This window comes from Neltuma alba, unplaced genomic scaffold (genome assembly GCF_004799145.2).
Source record: "Neltuma alba isolate B1F8T4 unplaced genomic scaffold, ASM479914v2 tig00003861_pilon, whole genome shotgun sequence".
Classification (NCBI taxonomy): Eukaryota; Viridiplantae; Streptophyta; class Magnoliopsida; order Fabales; family Fabaceae; genus Neltuma; species Neltuma alba.
Window position 1 is genome coordinate 49105 of NW_021633454.1, and position 20929 is coordinate 70033.

Below are 20929 nucleotides of genomic sequence, written 5' to 3' on the forward strand. Positions count from 1 at the left end.
AATCAATTAAGTTTTTATTTATATTACATGGTCACGATGTGCATATATAAGTTGTGAAAAATGAAAATCATTACTAATAAATTGTTTATAAGAAAATATTGAAAAAATAAAAAATGGATAAAAAACCTATAACCATTTTTTTTAATGGTCAAGTCTTCTAATTCTCCCAAGTCTTTCCATCTTTTCAAGAAAAAATTAGAATATTAATGCATTCATTTTCATATCATTTTCTATTCGTATCCTCTTTTTTTATTTCCACAACCAAATTGTTTGAACGCTTCAAAAGATAAAAGTCACTTAAGCAACAAATTAAAGTTTTTTCCCAATTCAATTAGAGGATTTCTGCGAATACAACTTTTAGCTTTGAAAATAAGAAAAATATCGTAGGAATTATTATTTAGACCTTTTATTTTCAGTTCATATTATCATCGACAACAACATCAATGACATGTGGTGCCATGGAGAAACTGTAAACAAATAAGGTCTTATAATTAGGATTGGATGTAGTATATAAATCTTGAGACAAAAATTTTAGATGTTTTTAGTACTTTAGTTTTTTCAAATTAGTTAACTAGGTTTTATTAATGCCCTTTCTAGAATGCTTATAAAGTCTTCGTCCCAAATTATACTCAATTTCAGTCATTAATGAAACCCATCAAGAAGTAGCTTCCGTTGTTATCATCCCTTTGGATTTCCTTCGGTGGAAGAGATTTTGCCAATTTTTCCAAAAATCATTTTCTACCAAAATTGCATTAACTAGTCCAAGAGCAATTACCCATGTTGCAATATGTTTTTTTCAAGTCTTTAATCCTTTCCCAAGAAACTTCACAATTCTCAATTGTGGAATTTATTGGGACCCATACTAACTTGGATCATGCCAAAGAAGATTTAACATACTGAAGTCACTGCCCCTTCATGACGCTTGTAAAGTCTTTGTCCCAAACTATGCTCCATTTCGATCTTTCTACTTATTAATGGAACCCATCACAAGGCTTCCATTCTTATCATCTCTTTCAATTCCTTTGGTAAAAGAGATTCTCACCTCTAGTTAAATTGGTACTGGTACAACTTACCAGTTAAAACAGATGCTCAATGATAATAACGGAAATCAAAAGGAAGGGGAGTAATGTAATATACTGTGGCTGTAATTGAAACAACAAATTCTCTAAGTCCATCGCCAATTCATCATAGCTCATTCGAGCAACTTTGGAAAATATTTTATGTATCGTGATGAACGACACATTTTAATTATTTTATGATGATTTTTCTATCCCCATTGACGAAATTTGTCTGGGATATTTTTTTTTCAGAGAAAAAAAGTCATTCATACCCTTTGAAAGAGGCACTAAATCAAAATTCTGCACAATTTATTCTTTTTTGGCCAAATGCACAATTCAAAATTCTACTCTGTTGCGTGATTTTCTCTTCTGGGATTATGTGCTTTTTTTTTTTGACAATTGTGGTGTAAGTTTCAGTGTGATGACTTCCATGAAGTCTTTTCGTTATATAAATGGCATAAAAAATGGATAACCGCGTGATATTTCTTATTGTCAATTCTACTAATAATGTTTCCAAGTCGTCCCGTCTTTACAATAGAAAATCGTGTCATGAATTGAATGCATGCAATTCTTACCGTTTTCAATTTCCAAAAGCAAATTGAGTTACTGGGTATTTTTAACTACATCTTTTTTCCCCCAACATCATGAATAAGAAAATACCACAGATATAATCTATTATATATTTATATCCTTTTAAAGTTAGTAGATGTTTGGTAAAAACTGGGGACAATTATGTATAAAATAAAAATAGAGGGTCAATACTCGGTGATTTTTTTTTTTTTAATGTTTGCAAACAAAACGAATCCTCTCTGGGCTCCATGAATGGCATGGTGCTTAAAGAATAATCAACACTAGTTTATGACACAAATAAAATAACTTATTATAAATTTTATATTTTATATGATCAATTATCAAAGTCGTATACACACACCTTCACTCATGTATTGAAGTCAAAGTGAATTAATTTTATTTATTTTTTAATCCAGAAATGAATAAATTAATTCGGATCGTTGAAATTTTAATAAATATTTGAGCTCTGAAGTTTGATTTTTATGTATCAGAAATCGGACAAAATTTTAGTAAGGCCTGAAAATAATAAAGTGTATGTACAATTTCTTATAATACTTAATATAACCAAAAAAATATAAAAATTGCGTATAACTTCCATAAAAAGAAATTGTTAATTCCTTTCTTTCCTTTCCTATTCACATGCGTTCCGCTCTCCAAATTTGTGAGCGAAAATTTAAAAGATAATAACGCATTGCTTAAAAATTATTGAAAAATAAAAAGGTTATATAATTTTTGGTTTCCTAAGTTTGTTCTCATTCTCGTTTTAGTCTCCAGGTTTCAAATTATACATTTTAGTCCCTCAAAAAGCAAAATAATCTAATTTTTTTTGAAATAATATGGATTAATGTTTTAAATAGAAAAAAATTTCAGAAATTAAAACTTATGATTTAAAATTTAAGAGATCAAAACTAAAATGAAAACAAATTTTAAAGATAAAAAATTATATTAATCTAAAATAAAAGGTAAACAAGCATTTAAATATGTAATAAAATTGACAACCACATATTTTTTAATGGTCAAGCCTTCCCATCTTTGGGAGGTAAAATTAGAACATTAGTGCATTCATTTTCATGTCATTTTTCAAATCTCATCTTCATTTTCAATTTCCACAACCAAATGGTTTGAAGTTTGAACATTTAAGAAAGCAAAAGTTTGGGGGATGTTTTTAATTTCAAAGGACTGAAAGGAGAATGTCTGAAGATTATTCAAACGTAAATCAAGTATTTATTTATCGTAATGAAATAGAATTATTTTTTTTAATTTTTACCTATGATATTAGCGATGCACATTTTGTATCTTGAGTTACGTTGTCATATAAAAGTCCAGTAGAATTAGATGTGGCCTTCTAAAATACTATGGGAAAATCTAAAAAAAATTCTTTAAAATTTGAAAATTTTAAAATACGTTGTCATTTACTTTTTCAATATTATCAATCATTATTAAAGTATAGTAAATAAGTTAGTTAAAAAAAGTGTGGTAAATAAGACTGAGTTAGAATTTTGAAATTCAACAGTATTTTTTTTAAAAATTCTCTCAAATACTATTTTTTTTCCAACTTCGTTTCTTGCCCGCTCCTGTCTTCACATGCCTTATATGCATGTGCAACGAACTTACAATGATGGATTCATTACACAATTAAATTCTTTATATTCATACATATATTTATATATTGAGCCCTTTTATCTTTTTTATTACATAGATCGTATTTTTAAAACCTATACAAACATCTCTCAGAATCAATACTCATAGAATACAAACATTCCTTCTTCTAACCTTCTATTTTCATTCTGTAGGCATCAGCAGCTAAATTCTCCAAAAATTTAACAGATCTTCCAACTCCTTTATGATGCTATGTATGTCTTCTTAATGGCAATGCCAACAAATAACTGGTTAATTCAAACTATATCTTATGGATACTATCCTTAAGAACTATTCTGTACTTATCGGCAAAGCAAGAAGCGGTACTCCTCAATATTAAACGGATTTTTTCTATAAGAATAGGATGAACATAATAATTAAATGATAAAATAACTCAGCAAGGCAGAACACGAAGAATAGAAGAGAGTTGCCTAAAGCCCAAAACAACAAGTCCTATGAACTTTAGTCTCATGCCTCTTTTGTAGGCAGCACGTCAGTAATGACCACACTTAAACAAGTTTAATGTACATTACGACAATCATAAACACAATTAAATGGTCTGTTTTAAGGAGTCATTAACTTGTTTAATAATTATTCGATTACAAACATTAAAGAGGCATAATTGTATAAAATGACATATTAATTAGATAGATATTTTTCAATAAAGGTGCCCAATTTTACATTTGATTCATGCACAAGGAAGTGCGAGTGGATTGAAACCTAGCATCCTGCCGCTTCCTTTGCATTTTACAATTTTAGTTAATTTTTACCAATTTAGTTAATAGTTAATTACTATCATACGCTTGAGTTCCCCCCCCCCTCATGTAGACTAATCATCCTTCCACTTGGATTGAAACCTAGCATCCTAACCGCTCCCTTTGCTTTCCATTACTCCCTCCATTCATTTTTATAAGAGATAATTACTCAAATTATATTATTCAAAATGTTAGTTAAAATTAGTTGAAGATAATAAATATGTAAAAAGTGTAACCTTCTTATCAAAAATACCCTTATTTATGTGAAAGATGAGATAATGTGTGGGAGAGAGAATGTGTGGGTATTAAATGTAATGGTATACTCTTATAGTACTCTTTATAGGGCAGAGAGAGAAGTTTTTTTTGGTCCTATTTATAAGTCACTTGATTAAATTTTTACCATGAATATATCATACTGTCCTTCATTTAATTACGAGTCAAAATCATTGCAGTATCGCCTCTTGTTTGGCCACATTAATGTTGGTTGTTAAGCTTACATTAATTTTAGATTAAAGAGAATTTTTACATCAGCATAGAAACTAGTTTGGAGGTCAACTTTGATTATAAATATAAGATCTTAATATATTTTATCTCTTGTATTTATTATTGTTCTTCTAATTAATTTTTCTAACTTATAATTCGATGTTTTACAGGATGTTTGTTATGATAAACTAATTTATTTGACTTTTTAATTAAATCAAATTAGTTAAGTAGCTCTTATATTAAAAATTGGATCTATTAATTATCCTAATCAACACAGTCATAGATGGAATCATACTAAAATTTATATTTTCATGCTTTTCTTTTCATATTGTAATTTTTTTTCCCTGAACATAGAGGACCGACTTAAAATAAGGGAGGAAAAAAATGCCTCACAATGCTGTATAGTTCATGATGTAAAATCCTCTTCGGGTCCCTTCTTTAATAACAAAAACCTACACTGAAACACAAAAATTGTAAAATAATTGAAAAGCAATGGCAGCTCCTGACTCTTGAGAAAAAGTTGCATTGATGAAGATAATTGCTGGAAAATACTAAAAATTTAATTAAACCATGGAACACGCAACAACCAAACAATACGATGTTTCATTCATTACCGATAGTAATTTATAAGCAGGCTTCCCCTATTTATAGAAGTATCTCCTTTATGACTCGAACTCAAAGAGATCTAGAAAGACCTTACATTACTAGACCAACTCTTTATTGGTATAATTTCCTTCATTTTATATGCGTATATAATTGATCTAATTATTAAGGGGGAAAAAGCTAAAGAACCTCTGGATGATGTAATTTTGATATTACACGAATGAATTCTCTCTTGATAACAAATCAGTGGATGGAACCCACATGGAGGAGCTTCTTAATTACTTTGTCATTTCCTAATTATAAGATTTTTTTTTGTAGTTCAACTTACACTACAAAGTGAATTTTATCATTAGAATCGGAGGTAGTATAAGTATCTTCTTTTTACAAACCCACATCCTTAATTCTTGACTGTTACAATTTTAACTGCATGGGAATTACAGTCACTTGTTGTGAAGTAAGAATATAAATAATAATTAAAGAAGCAAGTCATTGCGCCCCAATAATTCATTGTGAGTGTAGTTTAGAAACGTAACCAAGGCATCTGATTTGAGCCAACTTTGTTATTTAATGTTTATTATGTTTAGCAGTGGAGAGATTATATTATTTGATTACGTAACCCAACCAAGCCATGACTCTGTTATTTCAAACACAATGGAACAGAGCATCGCGAGTGTCAAGACAGGTCCTCTTGGCTAGCTGCTTCACGGCGATTCAGTGTGTTGCAAGTTTCAATTTTTGATATCTTCACCATCGAAAATGAAAATTTATTATCAATTACAAAAGATACTTGAATCTTTCATTACTGAAAAAGAAAATAACCGAAGTCTTAAAGCACAACAATACATGACTTGGAAAACCACTCAACAAAAGGCTTTGTGAGACATGACAACACACACACATACTCTGATAACTGTTTTACTACAAGGTAGAGATATGACAATCTGTAGGAAACACATTAGAGACCTTGGACCATGTATGGCTGCAGCAAACCTCTCTATTCCCTGAAACAAAATATGAGATTTGAATGGATTTAAGAGGAAGGCGAAAAGGAAAATAAAACCTCATTTAAAGTAGTATATGATCTCAGATCGGTTAATTACCTCAACAGCAATCTGTGTAATTTTAATATTCATTGGAAGCTTTTTTCAACTTGAGGGCCACGATGACATAAAGTCGATCTGCTAGAAGATGAAACAGTTGAAAAAATTTGCGTCTCCATGCTCTGATGAGGAAGAGAGAACCACAAACTCCCAAGGAGCCTGTTGCAAATCCTACTCCCATCCCCAGATACAATGACTTCAGAAAATCATCATCTTCATTTCCTTCAGCTGGCTTTGAGTCATTACAAGCTTCTTTCTTGTAGCACTTCTTTGGAAGAGGATCTCCACAAAGATCATTACCAACAAAACTCCATGGGTCAAAACTCTGAATTTGGGTTCCCAACGGGATTTGTCCAGTGAAATCGTTGTATGAGAGGTTCAAATAATCAAGAAAAGACAAATTAGAGATTGTTGAAGGAATTTCTCCAGAAAGCTTATTGTAGCTGAGATGAAAAGATTCCAAGTCTTTCATGCCACCAATTTCCTCAGGAATCTTCCCAGTGAAATGGTTTCGAGACAAATTTAAGAACCGTAGCTGAACTAACTTAAACAACTCCTTAGGGATTTCTCCGGACAAATTGTTAGTGGAAAGATCAATGCTATGCACCTCTCTAAAGTTCTTGTAATCCAATTCTCTTCCTTTAGCAAAGACTTCTATTTCATGTATCGGATAATATTCCATAATCGGCTGCATGATGTTATATAGGCAATGTGGCATAGCTCCTGAAAGATTATTGTCAGCAAGATCCAATATTGTCAAACCAGTAAGGTTACATAACTGTGGTCAAATATTGCCTATAAATTGGTTTCCCCTCAATTTGATAATGTATAATCTTTGTTGCATGGTATTTGGCAAAGTTCCAGAAAATTTATTTCCCTCCAAATTGAGGCTTTCCAAATTTGTCCAGTTTGACAAGTCCAATGAAAATTCGCCAAAGAAGCTATTATGACTCAAGTCCAGCTGCAAAAGATTCACTAACGAAGCCATTGAGGGTGGAACTTTACCTGTTAGCATATTACTTCCCAAATTAAGGAATCTTAATTGTTTCCAATTGGCCCAACAATCAGGAAGTGCTCCTCTCAAGTGATTATACGATAAGTCCAAGTCAACCAACTTGCTATCCCTGTTACTCTCTAAATGGCACAATAATGAGAAAACAGATCCTGTCAATGAGTTATGAGATGCGTAAAAGTAAGAGATATTTGATGATAATGTGATATGGGATACGTCTTGACTAATCAAGTTGTTTGAGATATCAACATAGTCCAATCCTACAATGAAGCTCCAAAATACGTCTGCATCAATTTTTGAAATTTCTAAAGCAGAAATGTCTAGATATCTTAGAGACCACTGTGTATATAGCCATGTTAGAACATTAGGACCTATTCTTGTGTTACTCATATCCAAATGCTCAACTTGAAATGGTGGGACCCATTTAGGACCAATGTCAAATTTCAAATTTGTTGAACCAAAGCTCAATGATGTTAGACTTGAGAAATTCAAAAAATTATTTTCTGTAAGAACACCCTCCAAGAAATTGTGTCCAATGCCCAAATGATCTAAGTTATAGAGGTGTCCAAGGGTTTCTGGAAGGTTGCCACTCAATCGATTGCAGGACAAGTCTAAGTAGAACAATGAAGAAATATTTCCAAGAGATGATGGAATTACACCATAGAACAAATTCTCATAAATATTCAAGTATTGCAACCGTTTATATTGACCTATCCAATTTGAAATTGGCCCTTTGAGATTATTTGAGCCCAAATCTAAATGCTTGAGTTTCTGGAGATTGAGCAAGGCTTTTGGTAGTTGGCCATAAAAACTACAACCGCTAAGGTGAAGATGATAGATGTGATGGGTGATATTGAAAAATGAATCAGGTAACTTTGACTTCATCCTATAATTATTAGAAAGATCAAGAACTTCAAGTGATATAAGATTTATATAATCAAGGGATGGAAAATCTCTGAGTCCATAAAAACGTAAGTGTAACTCAGAGAGTGAAGGAAGCATGGCTATGTGCTAGAGCCATTTGGTATCACTTCTAATATAACTTAAGCTAAGGTCAAGATATTTTAGGGAAGAAAGTTGAGAAAGCCAATGAAGGTTATTTATGGCTAAACCAAAATTAGATGAAAAGTTAAGATAACGTAGAACAACAGAGAAACTAGCTGAGTGATTGGAAGGAGTAGCAAGTGATTTGTTGTGAAACTTGTGAGCATCAAAGGGAGATTTGGAGATTTGGCATGGTGGCATACTCACAGTTTTGAAGTCATTGTGGCTCAAGTCCAAGTGGTTGAGGAATTCAAGTTGAAGCACACACAGATTAATGTCACCTCGTAATGTATGATTGAAAAGAGAAAGCTCTGTGACTCTTCCGGTCATGTTGTTGCAATGAACTCCCTCCCATAAACAGCAATCTTCTTCGGTAGTCCAAGAAGAGAGTTGGTTGTTTGGATCAACCACTCCTTGTTTGAAGATTAAAAGCAGCCTTTCATCACTTTCATTGCAACTGATCACACTGTTGAATATTGTTGTAAATAGCAGAAACAACAAAACAGAGGAAATTTGTGAAGCGAAGCTAGCCATTGTGGTAAGTTCGAGAATAGTGGCCTCAACGTGAAGTCTTTGCATCATGTACATATACATATTGGAAAAAGCAGAAACTACGTGGTATATCCGCTGCACGTCCCCTCATTCTCCTTTAAATTTTATGGAAAAAAATATTATTTATGAAGCATGAGGCTTATACTACGAATTTTGCAATATGTCTAATATAATGGGTAAGGGAGAAGTGAAGCATTGTGTGGCGTGTTGCAAATGGGAAAGGGAGACTGATCGGCTTAGCCGCCGTTTGTCTTTGGTCCTCCCTTTTCCACAGCTTCCCTCCTCCGTCCCACGTGTTTCGCTCTGTTTTTTTCCTGACAACACGTGATTTAATGGCAATAAATAAAAATGGAGACAACCCACTCCACAAGCATACTAATTAGAATTTTGTATAAATGTATATATTCCGGTGTAAACATACATATAATTTCTTTAAATTATATTAATTTTAATAATATATCTTAAAATATTTTTTCAGTAATGCCCTGTATACTGGAATAAATTTTTTTGGTACAATCAATATTATACAATATTTTTTTAATAGTGGTTAGTGTTCCAAAAATACAGTTAGCACACTGTGTTACTGAAACCTAAAATTATTTTAAGATACTAAATGTTTCTAGAAAAATCTTTCAGGGTGCTGACTAGAGCCAAAAATTATCTTAAGATACTGGGTGCTCTTGAAAGAAATATTTGAGAATGTTGAATATATTTTTAGGATATTAGGTGTTACTGAAAAAATAACTTATGGTGCTGCCAAAAATTATTTTAAAAAAGTGAGTGCTCTTGAAAAATATTTTAGTGTGCCAATTGTATTTTAGGATGGGATACTGAGTGTTATTAGAAACATAATACTTTTTTTTTTTTCCGTGAAGAGATTAGGTAGGGAATGTAAAATTTTTATTCCATTCAATAGTGATATTAATGCCCCTCGCGGTGCAGAAACAGGCAAATGAGTCTGCCTCAATAACCAAGGCATGACTCTGTTATTCCAAACGGCATAAACCAAAATGGAACAAAGCAATCACGTGGAACACCATTCATCAGAAGTTTCTTGCTACCTACTACGCTTGATACTTAACATAAGAACTGGATTAATTTTTAATTTAGTCTTAAATATAAAACTCAAATCCACTTCATCTTTCATGTTTATCCCCTTTTTTTAAAAAAAAAAAATAGTTCTTGTTGTAGTTGTACATGTTAAATGTTCTATTAAATAGTAGTCTTAACTAATACATATAATTAATAATAGTATTTTAGGGAAGATAATAATAGTATTTTAGGAAAGATAACACCTCTTTATAACAAATAAGTAATTTAACTAATTTTCTTGATTTACTCAAATTAATCAATTAACTTTTATATTAAGAATTAGAGATAGTATTATGTCATGTACAAGTAGAGTACTGACCAAGTGCACAAGACTCTCAATCTCTCATAAGGTGGAGCCTGAGAAGGGACATAGCTAATAAGAAGGAACGAGGCTTGTTAGTTTAGCACTGGGGAATATAATACTCCTTCGGTCTTTAATGTAAGATTTATTTAATTAATTTAATTAGATTAAGAAAGTTAGGTAAATTAGTTAATTATAAGAAATATGACATGTTCTTCTTAAATCACCATAATCATCTTTCTTAATATTCTTTCTTCCTCTTCTATTTAATTATGATTGAGAGAGTATCGATAGGGTTAATTTAAAAAAATTGATAAATATAAAAAGTATGTCTTATTAATTTACTAATTAGATACATGTAAATTATCTATGCATTAGCAATCAGGGATTTGCACCTTCAACTGACAAGACCAACCACAGGAACAGCAATATAGCCATAAGTAAGTCAATGCACCGCTGATGCCAAAGTGTGGCCATTATCTCCAGCACATAGTCTCAATTATTTAAATGGAGACACTTGATAAATGAAATGGAAAGATGCAACTGAAGAACTATAAAGCTATATATGTACAAACAAACGGTTATTGAAGATTGAGGAAAGGTGAAGAAGTACTGATCATGAAATGACAAAAGATGGATGCCCATTTGTAAATAACTAATTGATAATATATGTGTATTTGGGTGTCTGTGTGTGTCGGTGTCTGTGTGTTCATGTATAATGAAATGGTAACATGTGATTATGCTGCAAAAGCAAGCAAATCTAACGCTAACTTTGGTAACTATGACAAAGATGAACTTGCAAATAAGGGACATACTGAAAATTTGAACAAGATACCACATACGAAACAACATATTTCAAGAACGAAATACAAAAAATTTCTAAACATCAGGAAGCTGAAACAAAGGAAAGAGGGCAAAAGAGCATGTTGCACTTGGTTCACATTGACATACATAAATATTCTTTGATGTGTTTGCCTTCGGCAAATAATTGTAGATATGCGTCATTTACAGGGAGCAATAACTTGGGTTGTGTTAATTAAGAACCATTATCGAACTTCACATATGATTGGGAACAAGGTTTCCTTCCTAGTCTACTCGTGGTTTATACTTTTGATATTATTAGTATTCAGTTCCATTAACTGTCTCTCTCAATGGTTTTCTCTCTGTTTTTTTCCCTGTTTCCTTCATTCCTATAAAACACTCCATACAGAGTTGTCGCATTTCCCTTTTATTAACAAAATTTTCTTCTTCAAAACAGAAGTCAAAAGATAATAATAAACAGGGAAAATTACAATGCACCTAAGAAAGCTACGTATCATAAGAAGTAAACCTGTCGAACAACAAATGGCTCCCTGGCAAGACTAAACGGTTCGGTCAAAATAGTAAGAAACCCATTTCGATTGCCATAAACAATGTCAGTGAAGGGCCGATCATCCACCTGCCACAATATACTCATGCTGGGTCAAGAATTCTCAAAATATGAAACAAAACTAAGTGACAATGAACTATTCTAAATTTTTCTTTTCCATGATTAGTTGTGAGGACTCAACCAAAATGCTTTTCAATTTCATCGGCTGATCCAGCTGGTTTCTTCACCCAAAAGGCGTGCAAATATATAAAGACATCAACACCAACAATACATTATTACTGACAATCCAAACGAATATTTCACGTCTAACGTTTAAAGACAGGAGACATGTCCCAAAAGAAACACTTACTGTGCCTTATGACTCTAATCCCGATTGCCTCCTCAAGCGCCTTAGCTTTGGAACCATCATGATCATACTCATGAAGTCCTAATTCATCAAGAAGTCCTGTAAGCAACATGCCCGTACCGAAGAATTCAGAACAAATTGCTTCATGCCTAAAAGCACCAATATTGACACTGATACAGACAGGAAATGGAAGACGCACTTCAAACAACAAAATATAAGTGTTTTAGATACGTATTGGCTTAGAGGTACCAGCACTCCAAGATCCACAGGATGAAATATACGGTGTTTATGAATAATCTAAGTACCATATCTATTTGACAACAAGATTCTTTCTTTGAAGTATAGCTACAGCTACTTCATAGCTTATAGAATACCATACAGCTCCAATTCTGAACTAGCTTCATACTACACTTACCAGCAGAGTTACTGAAGACAGCAATACCAGGATCAAACGCCGATTTACAACGTTCCATCGAAGAAGCAAGAGGAGGCCAAAGGATCAAACAGTAAGGAGCAGTAATGGTATTATCCTTATCAAACACGACCTCTTCGAAACCCCTTCTTCGCAGCTCACCCTAATCGATGTACCTCAAGTCCGGAACAGAAACATGAGGCAGTGCTAATTTGGGGTCTTTCACAAACAAAAACGTCGAACAAATGGCCTCCAAGTTTATTCTCTGCCCTAACGCCGCTTTCACATCTGCCCATCACATGCTTGTGAAATGTCCCCGCCTTTCCTCGTCGTTCCCGAAACTCTTTTGCTCGTCTTCTTGTGGAAGCTTTTGGTATCTGGGTTCTGGGTGTTGATTATTGGTGTCTTTGTAATCAGTAGAGAGAAGAAACTGAAGAATCAGAGAGTGGCTCTGGCTCTGATTTGAATTGGAATTGACGAAACTCCAGGGATTTCTGAGAGTCAGAGTGGAGAAATCTCTAATTGGGATTTTGCTGTGAGTAGTAGAAAGCGATAGAGTGGTAAGATTTCTCTGGTGATCGGCATTGCTATGAAAATTCAGAGGCTTTGTACGGAAGGAACAACAACTCGGAAGGGAAGCAGCCGCAGCAGCTGCAGGCATTTTTATTTTTATCTTAGACTGGGCTCCTTTATTCCTGCAAAAAATGGACTTCCAAATTTCAAGTTAATTTTAGTTAAATTTAGAGCTTGTGACATCCTTGAAATCTAACATAGTAACGTAGTAATACTCTATCCCTTATTATAAGATCTTTTTAACTAAATTATGCGGTTTAAGAAAACAGTTAAAATTAGTTAAAAGTAATTACTATGTAGCAAAATACAATTTTTTTCCAAATATACCCTTATATATAAATGGGTAGATGTGAGAGAGTAACGGTGAAATAATTGAAGAAAGAGAATGTATTAAATGCATTAAACTAGGGGTAAAATAGGTAATAATGCATTAAATGTTCAGATAAATTCAAAAGAAATCTTATAAAAAAGAATAAACCTATTCAAAAAATTGGATCTTATAATAAAGGACGGAGGGAATAAAAACTACTGTAGTCTATTTCTTGAGAAATGAGAATCTATTATATTCCGTTCCTAAATACAAAACTATTTTATAATATAATTTATACTGTAAAATAGTTTTTATATTTAAAACCGGAGGAGTATATTTTATTAAAAAAATTTATCAAAAAGAATCCATTATGCACGGTAAAATTTCGGTTTTTTTAAAAATAAAATGAGCTCAAATTTTAGTCTAGTCCTAGGCAATTTCAAAAGAGTTTTTATAGATGCTTTTAACCATGAGGCTAGTAGTTCTATTGAGTTAATTCACATAAATTTTTATTTTAAAAAAAATCTAAATTATCCGATTAATATTTACATAAATTTTTATAATTATCTTGATTTGGGGTTGGATCCATGTTAATATGAAGAGACATGTGTCTAATTAATAGGAAGAAAAATCTTAATATTGAAACTAACTTTTCTTATCCACACAAAAATTAAATACTAATAAACAAGAATCAACATCACATCTTAACTCAAAATTATAAAACTCAATTTTATAGGTCATTTCATTCCATTATATATTTTTATCAAGCTCAATTTCTTTTTATGTGAGAATACTAATGTTTTTTATTTTCTTCAAATGGGAAGATACATGTCCCTTTAATTCACTTGACAAAAGACTTATTTGAAAGGTATTAGTTTGGAACATCAATAATGGAAATCACATCCAAGCCTCTCTTGTCAATACATCTAGCCTCCCATTGAACTCGCAAGTAATCTTTATATTTGATCTCTTGAACAATGGCTTTCCTTCTCTAATAGCTCCATTGCAGGCCTTATTTCTTTCTCAAGTGCTGGTCCATTCTCTAGTGCAAAACTAGGCCCCGTGTCTCTTTCATTCATCACTACTCTGTGCCACACACTCTTATACTGCTTGTTACTCACAATATGATTAATTTCAAAACAAATATCAAACAAGTTTATCAGAACCATCACAAACAGAATAAGTTGGCTGGTTAAGGTAAGTATATACAATTAAAAAAGTTGATGAGTGACCTCAAGCTGATCTCCAACGTCGGCAAGTAAGCAATGAGGCAAAGGAGGATTCCCATTAACCTATTTATGATGGGGCTTCACTTGAAGGCCTTTGATTCCATTTTCACTGAGGAGGGTTGGTAAGTCATTGTCAAAGTGAGGAAGTAACCCTAAAGTAAGGTCTAGTTGAGGACATGGAGGGTACAAGTTCACTTGACATGTCTCATTTCCTGAATCAAAACCTGTGGACTCTACAATGGCCTTGGCTTGTAATCCTAAACTCTTTGATATTCCTACTAGCAAAGTCCTTGCCACATTTCTTATGCCTTTATTGTATTCAAATGCAACCTCCCTCTGCAAAATGACAATGAAAAATGTGGTATTTTATTTGTCAAAACCTAACTCACTCTAACTATTTGTTAAAGCCCCAAAGGTTTTATCAGGTTTCTATATTTTTCTTTTATTTAGAGTAGTAGATATTAATGACCTGAGATTACATTGAGCATGATCAAACTCATGATCTCCCACTTACAAAAAGGTTTTAATGTCATTAGCCTACGGAACCATTGACAAGCTTCTACGTTATTGAAGGAGAGCATACCTGTGATGAGTACATAGATTTGACACCACTTCGTAATTAATTCAAAATCTTGCAACGTCACATTTTTAGTCTATTTCTGCTAATATGAGAGACTTCAATTTCCCCATGCATATATATTAACTCATTGTTGGATACTAATTAAAAAAAAAAAAAGACGGGATAATGGAAGAGAGATAAAAAAGAGAAGTTGAAATTGAGCGTACTTGAGATGAGGGGGCTTGTGGGGGGAATGGAATTCAGGAAAAGTAGTAGGTTTTAGATCTAGTAATGAACCTTCTCTCCATAAGGAAGGGAACTGGTACCAAATCTAACGGGTGTGATGAGTTCTTTATTGAAAAATTCCATCTTTTCCTCAAGAGGCAAATCGTGAAACTCCAGAGACTTGTTTATCACCTCCTCCATCACTTTCTCTGAAATCCCATGATTTGTAATCTGAAAGTGACACGTCCAAAAACAAAGTCAACCAAAAAAGCAATTCTAGATACTATAGAGGCTTCAACTAAATATTCTCAAACACTTTAATTGCCATGAAGAAGCCCCATTCTCTGCATGCATCACCCAGCTGTCGAACTGCGTCGGCATGGATTTGAGGATCCGGGGAGGTGAGGAGGGAGAAATCGAGGACGGGGATGGAAGCAGCAAGGTCATCATCTGCAACATCATCACGACGAGGTTCAGCGAGAGAGTAGTACGTGGTCGGGATGGGAATGTCGCCGTTTGATTCAATGATGGCTTGGATAGTTGTAACAGTATTATCAGAAGCATGAAGCTTTTAGGGTTCTGATGAGGAGGAAATAATACCAGGTGAAGCCATGGAAACATGAGAGTTGAAGATACCGTGAATAGAAATAAAGAAAGAGTATTGCAGGAACAATATAATAGTGTGAGGTAGGGGACGAGATACTTGGTAATAATTGATGATGATTGACAAGTGTGGTTAATGATACATTCAAGATTAGGATCCATTTATATTCTATACAATCATTGATTGAGATCATAAGTTTTTAAGCTCCCTAGCTAGTGATGCTGCTGTGAACATATGGTTGATCATATAGCTCTCTAATAGTGAGATATTTGGCTTTCTGCTTAATTTGGTGGACAGCACTTTCAATAATTGAGAACAGAGACAATACTTTTGAGTCGATTGATTCATTTTACTTTTATTAGATGATATATCTTTGCATGGTAACACACACACACACATGTATCTCACAGATATCGATATTTCTAGTTTGGGAAATTCACTATGCAGTCATATGTATGAATAGGATAATATGAAATCTTATATTAAGGACAGGGGATAGTATAATTTTTCCGGTGTAAACATACATAAAGAGACAAAGTGATGAGAAAAATTGAAGAGGCAAGACAATGTCTCTCGCTTGGTAAACTAGGATTGAATGAGAATGGTAATCTTGTTTCCAATTACGGTTTGTGTTTTAATTTGCAATCTTCATTCCATTTCCTAATGTTGCAAAAAAATTGCCGGTAAATTATTACTACCTCTGTTTTTTATTTTTTATTAATATAAGAGCTAGATTAATATTCAATTTGGTTCTAAATATAAGACCGTAATCTATTTTATCTCCAACTTATCTATTTTATCCTTAAATAATTCTCAGTAATTGTAGATATTAAGGAGTTTCTATCAAGGAATATTTTCAATACACATGATTAATAGGGATGTTTTAGGAAGAACAATATTTATTTACTACAAATAATTAACTTAACTAATTTTTTTAATATTCGCAAAGTAGTTATCTAATTCTTATATTAAAAACCAAAAGTAGTATTTGTCAAGGTTTGATTGTCACATTAACATCTGTCAGTTATATTTGCGTAATCATCTTTTCAAATAAAATTCCAAATGATAGTGTTTAGATTTGTGTATGTTCCTATATATAATAATCACAAAATTGAAATTGAAAATTATCAGAGCGAGTGCTATCATATATATGTGACATGAAAACCTTTTCAACACAGGCTTCTCACTTGTTAGCAATTGGAGAAGATACCATGCACTAACAACTAGTATTACAAAATCCTATATCCTCACTATCCTCAGAATCTAAGATAACAAAAGGACATTCATCAATAGGAAACATCAGAGTCCCAAGCCATGTGTCTGCTTATTCCTTGGAGCAGACATGAGATTTCAGCTCCAGAGAAAGTCACAGGAGAGCAGTACTACATTGATAAAACCAGACATGGAGAGGCTGGTTAGGTTAAACAATCATTGCATTAATATGCGTTCCTAAAATTACCAAAACAATCCTTCCTCTATTGCTAACTATTGATGTCAAGTTATTTTCAATGGTGACGATTCAGCCATGGTTCTCCTTGATCCATCATATGTGGCACCATTATTATGATGTTTTTGACACTGTTGTGTTATTCTGTTAATATAAGTCGACATTGGGACCTTTCTAAAATGTTGTAGATTCCTTAAGGGAAGATAATGTTGCAATAATTCGCATTCAATCACCACTTAAAGGATATTCTATTGAAAAAGGAACTGGCATAAGTATACACTCGTATTCTGATAAACCATTGTTACAAGCTCTTATTTTGTCACTATATCACTAAATGTAAGATAAACAAAGAACATTAATTAGAAGGAAACATTAGAGCACTTAGCCAAATGTTGTAACTGCAGCAAAGTAACCTAGCTATTCCCTGAAGCAAAATATGAGACTTGAATTTGAGACAAAGGCATTGGAAAAGTATTAGATATATAGATCAAATCTGTCTTCAAGGATGTTGCACCCACTGCTTGATCTGCTGCACTTGCATCCCATAGCCAAAACATATCGAACAACAAACAACATAAAAGAAAGAAAAAGAGCCAGATCAGAACTAAATTTGTTTTAACTAAAAGAAGAAAAAGAAAGATAAATGAATAAATGATCATGCAAATCAAAGAGACGATAACTTCTGCAATATGTGATAGCTATAATCCATTACGTACCTCAACAACAATTTTAACTCGTTCCAAATATTCCATGGAAACTCTTAAGCGTGAGGGCCACATGGACATAAAGCCGGTCGACCAAACTGTCAAATGATTGGAAAAATCTCTGTCCCCATGGTCTGATGAGGAAGAGAGAACCACAAACTACCCAGAAGCCTACTGCAAATCCCACTCCCATCCCAAGATACAATGACTTCAAAAAGCTGTCATCTTCGTTCCCTTCAACCAACTTTGGGTTGTGAGCTTCTTTCTTGTTGCACTTTATTGGAAGAGGAACCCCACAAAGTTGAGGATTGCCAACAAAACTCCAAGATTCAGAAGTCTGAATTTGAGTCCCTAAAGGGATTTGTCCAATGAAATTGTTGTATGAGAGGTTCAAAACTTCAAGAAATGATATATCAGAGATGGTTGGAGGAATTTCCCCGTAAAGCCTATTGTAGCTGAGATCAAGAGATTCCAAGTTTTTCAGATCTCCAATTTCTCTAGAAATCATTCCAGTCAAATGGTTTCGAGACAAGTTCAAGGACCACAATAGAGTCAAGTTAAACAACCCCTTCGGAATTTCTCCTGATAAATTGTTGGAAGAAAAGTCAACAATGTACCTTGACAATAAATCAGGGTAATTTAATTCCCTTCCCTTAGAAAATAAATTTGTTTCCTTATACAAATAAAAAAAGGTCCATAAAGTTCTAGGATCAAACTGCATGATGTTATACAAGCATGGTGGTATGGATCCTGAGAGCTTGTTATCAGCAAGATCAATTACCATTAGAAAAGACATGTGGCACAGCTGTGTTGGAATATTGCCAATAAATTGGTTGGCCCTCACTTTGAAAACCACCAAATTTTGCTGCATTGTATTTGGCAAACCTCCTGAAAATTTATTTCGCTCAAGCGCGAGGTATTCCAAATTTGTCCAGTGTGATAAGTTTAACGAAAAGTTTCCAGAGAAACCATTATCACACAGAGACAACAAATGAAGATTTGTTAATAGAGCCATTGAGGGAGGAAGTTCACCATATATTACCCCTCAAATTAAGGTAAACTAATTGTTTCCAACCGGCCCAGCAATCAGGGAGTGATCCACTTAAATTATTATGTGATATATCCAAAATAGACAGCATGTTTTGAGCCCGATTACTCTCTCTGGGGCATAGGAACGCAGAAATGGATCCTGAGAACGAGTTATGAGAAGCTTGAATGTACATAACATTTGCTGATATGTGAGGGAGGCCTCCGGTAAAATTGTTATAGTCCAAACGTATATCTCTTGAGTGAAGTGTCACATTGGATATGTCTCCACTGATGAAGTTGTTTGATAGGTCAACTTCATCAATTCTTGCTATGAAGCCCCACAATATATCTGCATCAATGTTTGAAATCTCTGATCTAGAGATTTGGAGCCTTTCTAGAGACCTTTGTGTATATAGCCAAGTTGGAAAATTAGGACCTAAGCTTGTATTTGCTGAAGAGAAATATTTGAGTTGAAATGGTGGCACCCAGTTAGGATCAAAGTCAAATTTAAAACTAGTTGAACTCAAAGCTAGTGATGCTAAGCTTGATAGGTTGGCAAAGTTCTTTTCTGAAAGGACACCTGACCAAGAATTGCCATCAATACTTAAAGATTTTAAGTTATGAAGCTTTCCAAGGCTTTTGGGAAGATTTCCTCTGAAATGATTGTTAGACAAATCTAAGGAAATCAAGGAAGAAAGGTTTCCAAGACATGATGGAATAGAACCATTCAACTGATTAAGATAGATTTCAAAATGCTGCAACTGTTCATGTTGGCAAATCCAATCAGGAATTGATCCTTCAAGATTATTTAAACTCAAATTTAAATGCTTGAGGTTTTGAAGATGGTGCAAGGCTTTTGGTAATTGACCATAGAAATTACATCCCAAAAGGTCGAGGTGATAGATGTTACTGGTAATATTAAAGAATGAATTGGGTATTGAGTTGATACAGTTGAAAGAAAGATCAAGAATTTCAAGTGATGTAAAATTGATATAATCAAGGGAAGGAAAATCTGTGAGTCCACAACCCCTCAAGTGTAACACAGAGAGTGAAGGAAGCATGGATATATGGTGGAGCCATTTGTTTTCATTTCCAATATCACTGTTAGTGAGGTCAAGATATTTCAAGGAAGAAAGTTGAGAAAGCCAATGAAGGTCATTGATGACTAAACCATTAACTGAAAAGTCAAGATAACGTAGAGCAACAGAAAAGCATGCTGACTGATTCGAAGGGGTAGGAAGTGATTGGTTGTGAAATTTGTGAGCATCAAAAGGAGATTTGGAGATTTGGCATGGTGGCATACTCACAGTTTTGAAGTCATTGTGGCTCAGGTCCAAGTGGCTGAGGAATTCAAGTTGAAGCACACACAGATTAATGTCACCTCGCAATGTACGATTGAAAAGAGAAAGCTTTGTGACTCTTCCGGTCATGTTGTTGCAGTGAACTCCCTCCCATAAACAGCAATCTTCTTCGGTAGTCCAAGAAGAGAGTTGGTTATATGGATCAACCACTCCTTGTTTGAAGATTAAAAGCAGCTTTTCATCATTTTCATTGCAACTGATCACCCTGTTGAATGTTGTTGTAAATAGCACAAACAACAAAACAGAGGAAATTTGTGAAGCGAAGCTAGCCATTGGGGTAAGTTTGAGAATAGTGGCCTCAACGTGAGAAGTCTTTGCATCATATGTATATATATTGGAAAATCAGAAACTACGTGGTAAATCTGCTGCAAGTCTTCTCATTCTCCTTTGAATTTTATGGGGAAAAAAAATATAATATTTATGAAGCATGAATCTTATACCATGAATTTTGCAATATGTCTGTATGATGGGTAAGGGAGAAGTGAAGCGTTGGCTGGCGTATTTATTGCAAGTGGGAAAGGGAGACTGATCGGCTTAGCCGCCGTTTGTCTTT

The 20929-nt window shown here is 33.6% G+C and overlaps 3 protein-coding genes and 1 pseudogene across 3 annotated transcripts; all 4 read right to left on the reverse strand.

Moving 5' to 3' along the window:
- Window positions 1-6229: 6229 nt before the first annotated feature.
- On the reverse strand, window positions 6230-8797 carry LOC114742700 (polygalacturonase inhibitor-like). The gene is made up of 3 exons (XM_028930925.1): window positions 8359-8797; window positions 7213-7341; window positions 6230-6930 (listed from the first exon to the last, which is right to left on the reverse strand). Exons 1-3 carry the CDS (start codon window positions 8795-8797, stop codon window positions 6230-6232), a joined length of 1269 nt encoding a protein of 422 aa, XP_028786758.1.
- Window positions 8798-10582: 1785 nt separating this feature from the next.
- LOC114742702 (uncharacterized) lies at window positions 10583-12996 on the reverse strand (annotated as a pseudogene).
- A 1514-nt stretch (window positions 12997-14510) lies between these two features.
- LOC114742703 (receptor-like protein EIX2) lies at window positions 14511-19001 on the reverse strand. The gene is made up of 4 exons (XM_028930926.1): window positions 18017-19001; window positions 15557-15762; window positions 15304-15462; window positions 14511-14783 (listed from the first exon to the last, which is right to left on the reverse strand). The coding sequence occupies exons 1-4, from the start codon at window positions 18999-19001 to the stop codon at window positions 14511-14513; spliced, it is 1623 nt and encodes a 540-aa protein (XP_028786759.1).
- Window positions 19002-19014: 13 nt separating this feature from the next.
- LOC114742704 (receptor-like protein EIX1) lies at window positions 19015-20649 on the reverse strand. Its single transcript, XM_028930927.1, has one exon. The coding sequence runs from the start codon at window positions 20647-20649 to the stop codon at window positions 19015-19017; it is 1635 nt and encodes a 544-aa protein (XP_028786760.1).
- Between the last annotated feature and the right edge of the window lie 280 nt (window positions 20650-20929).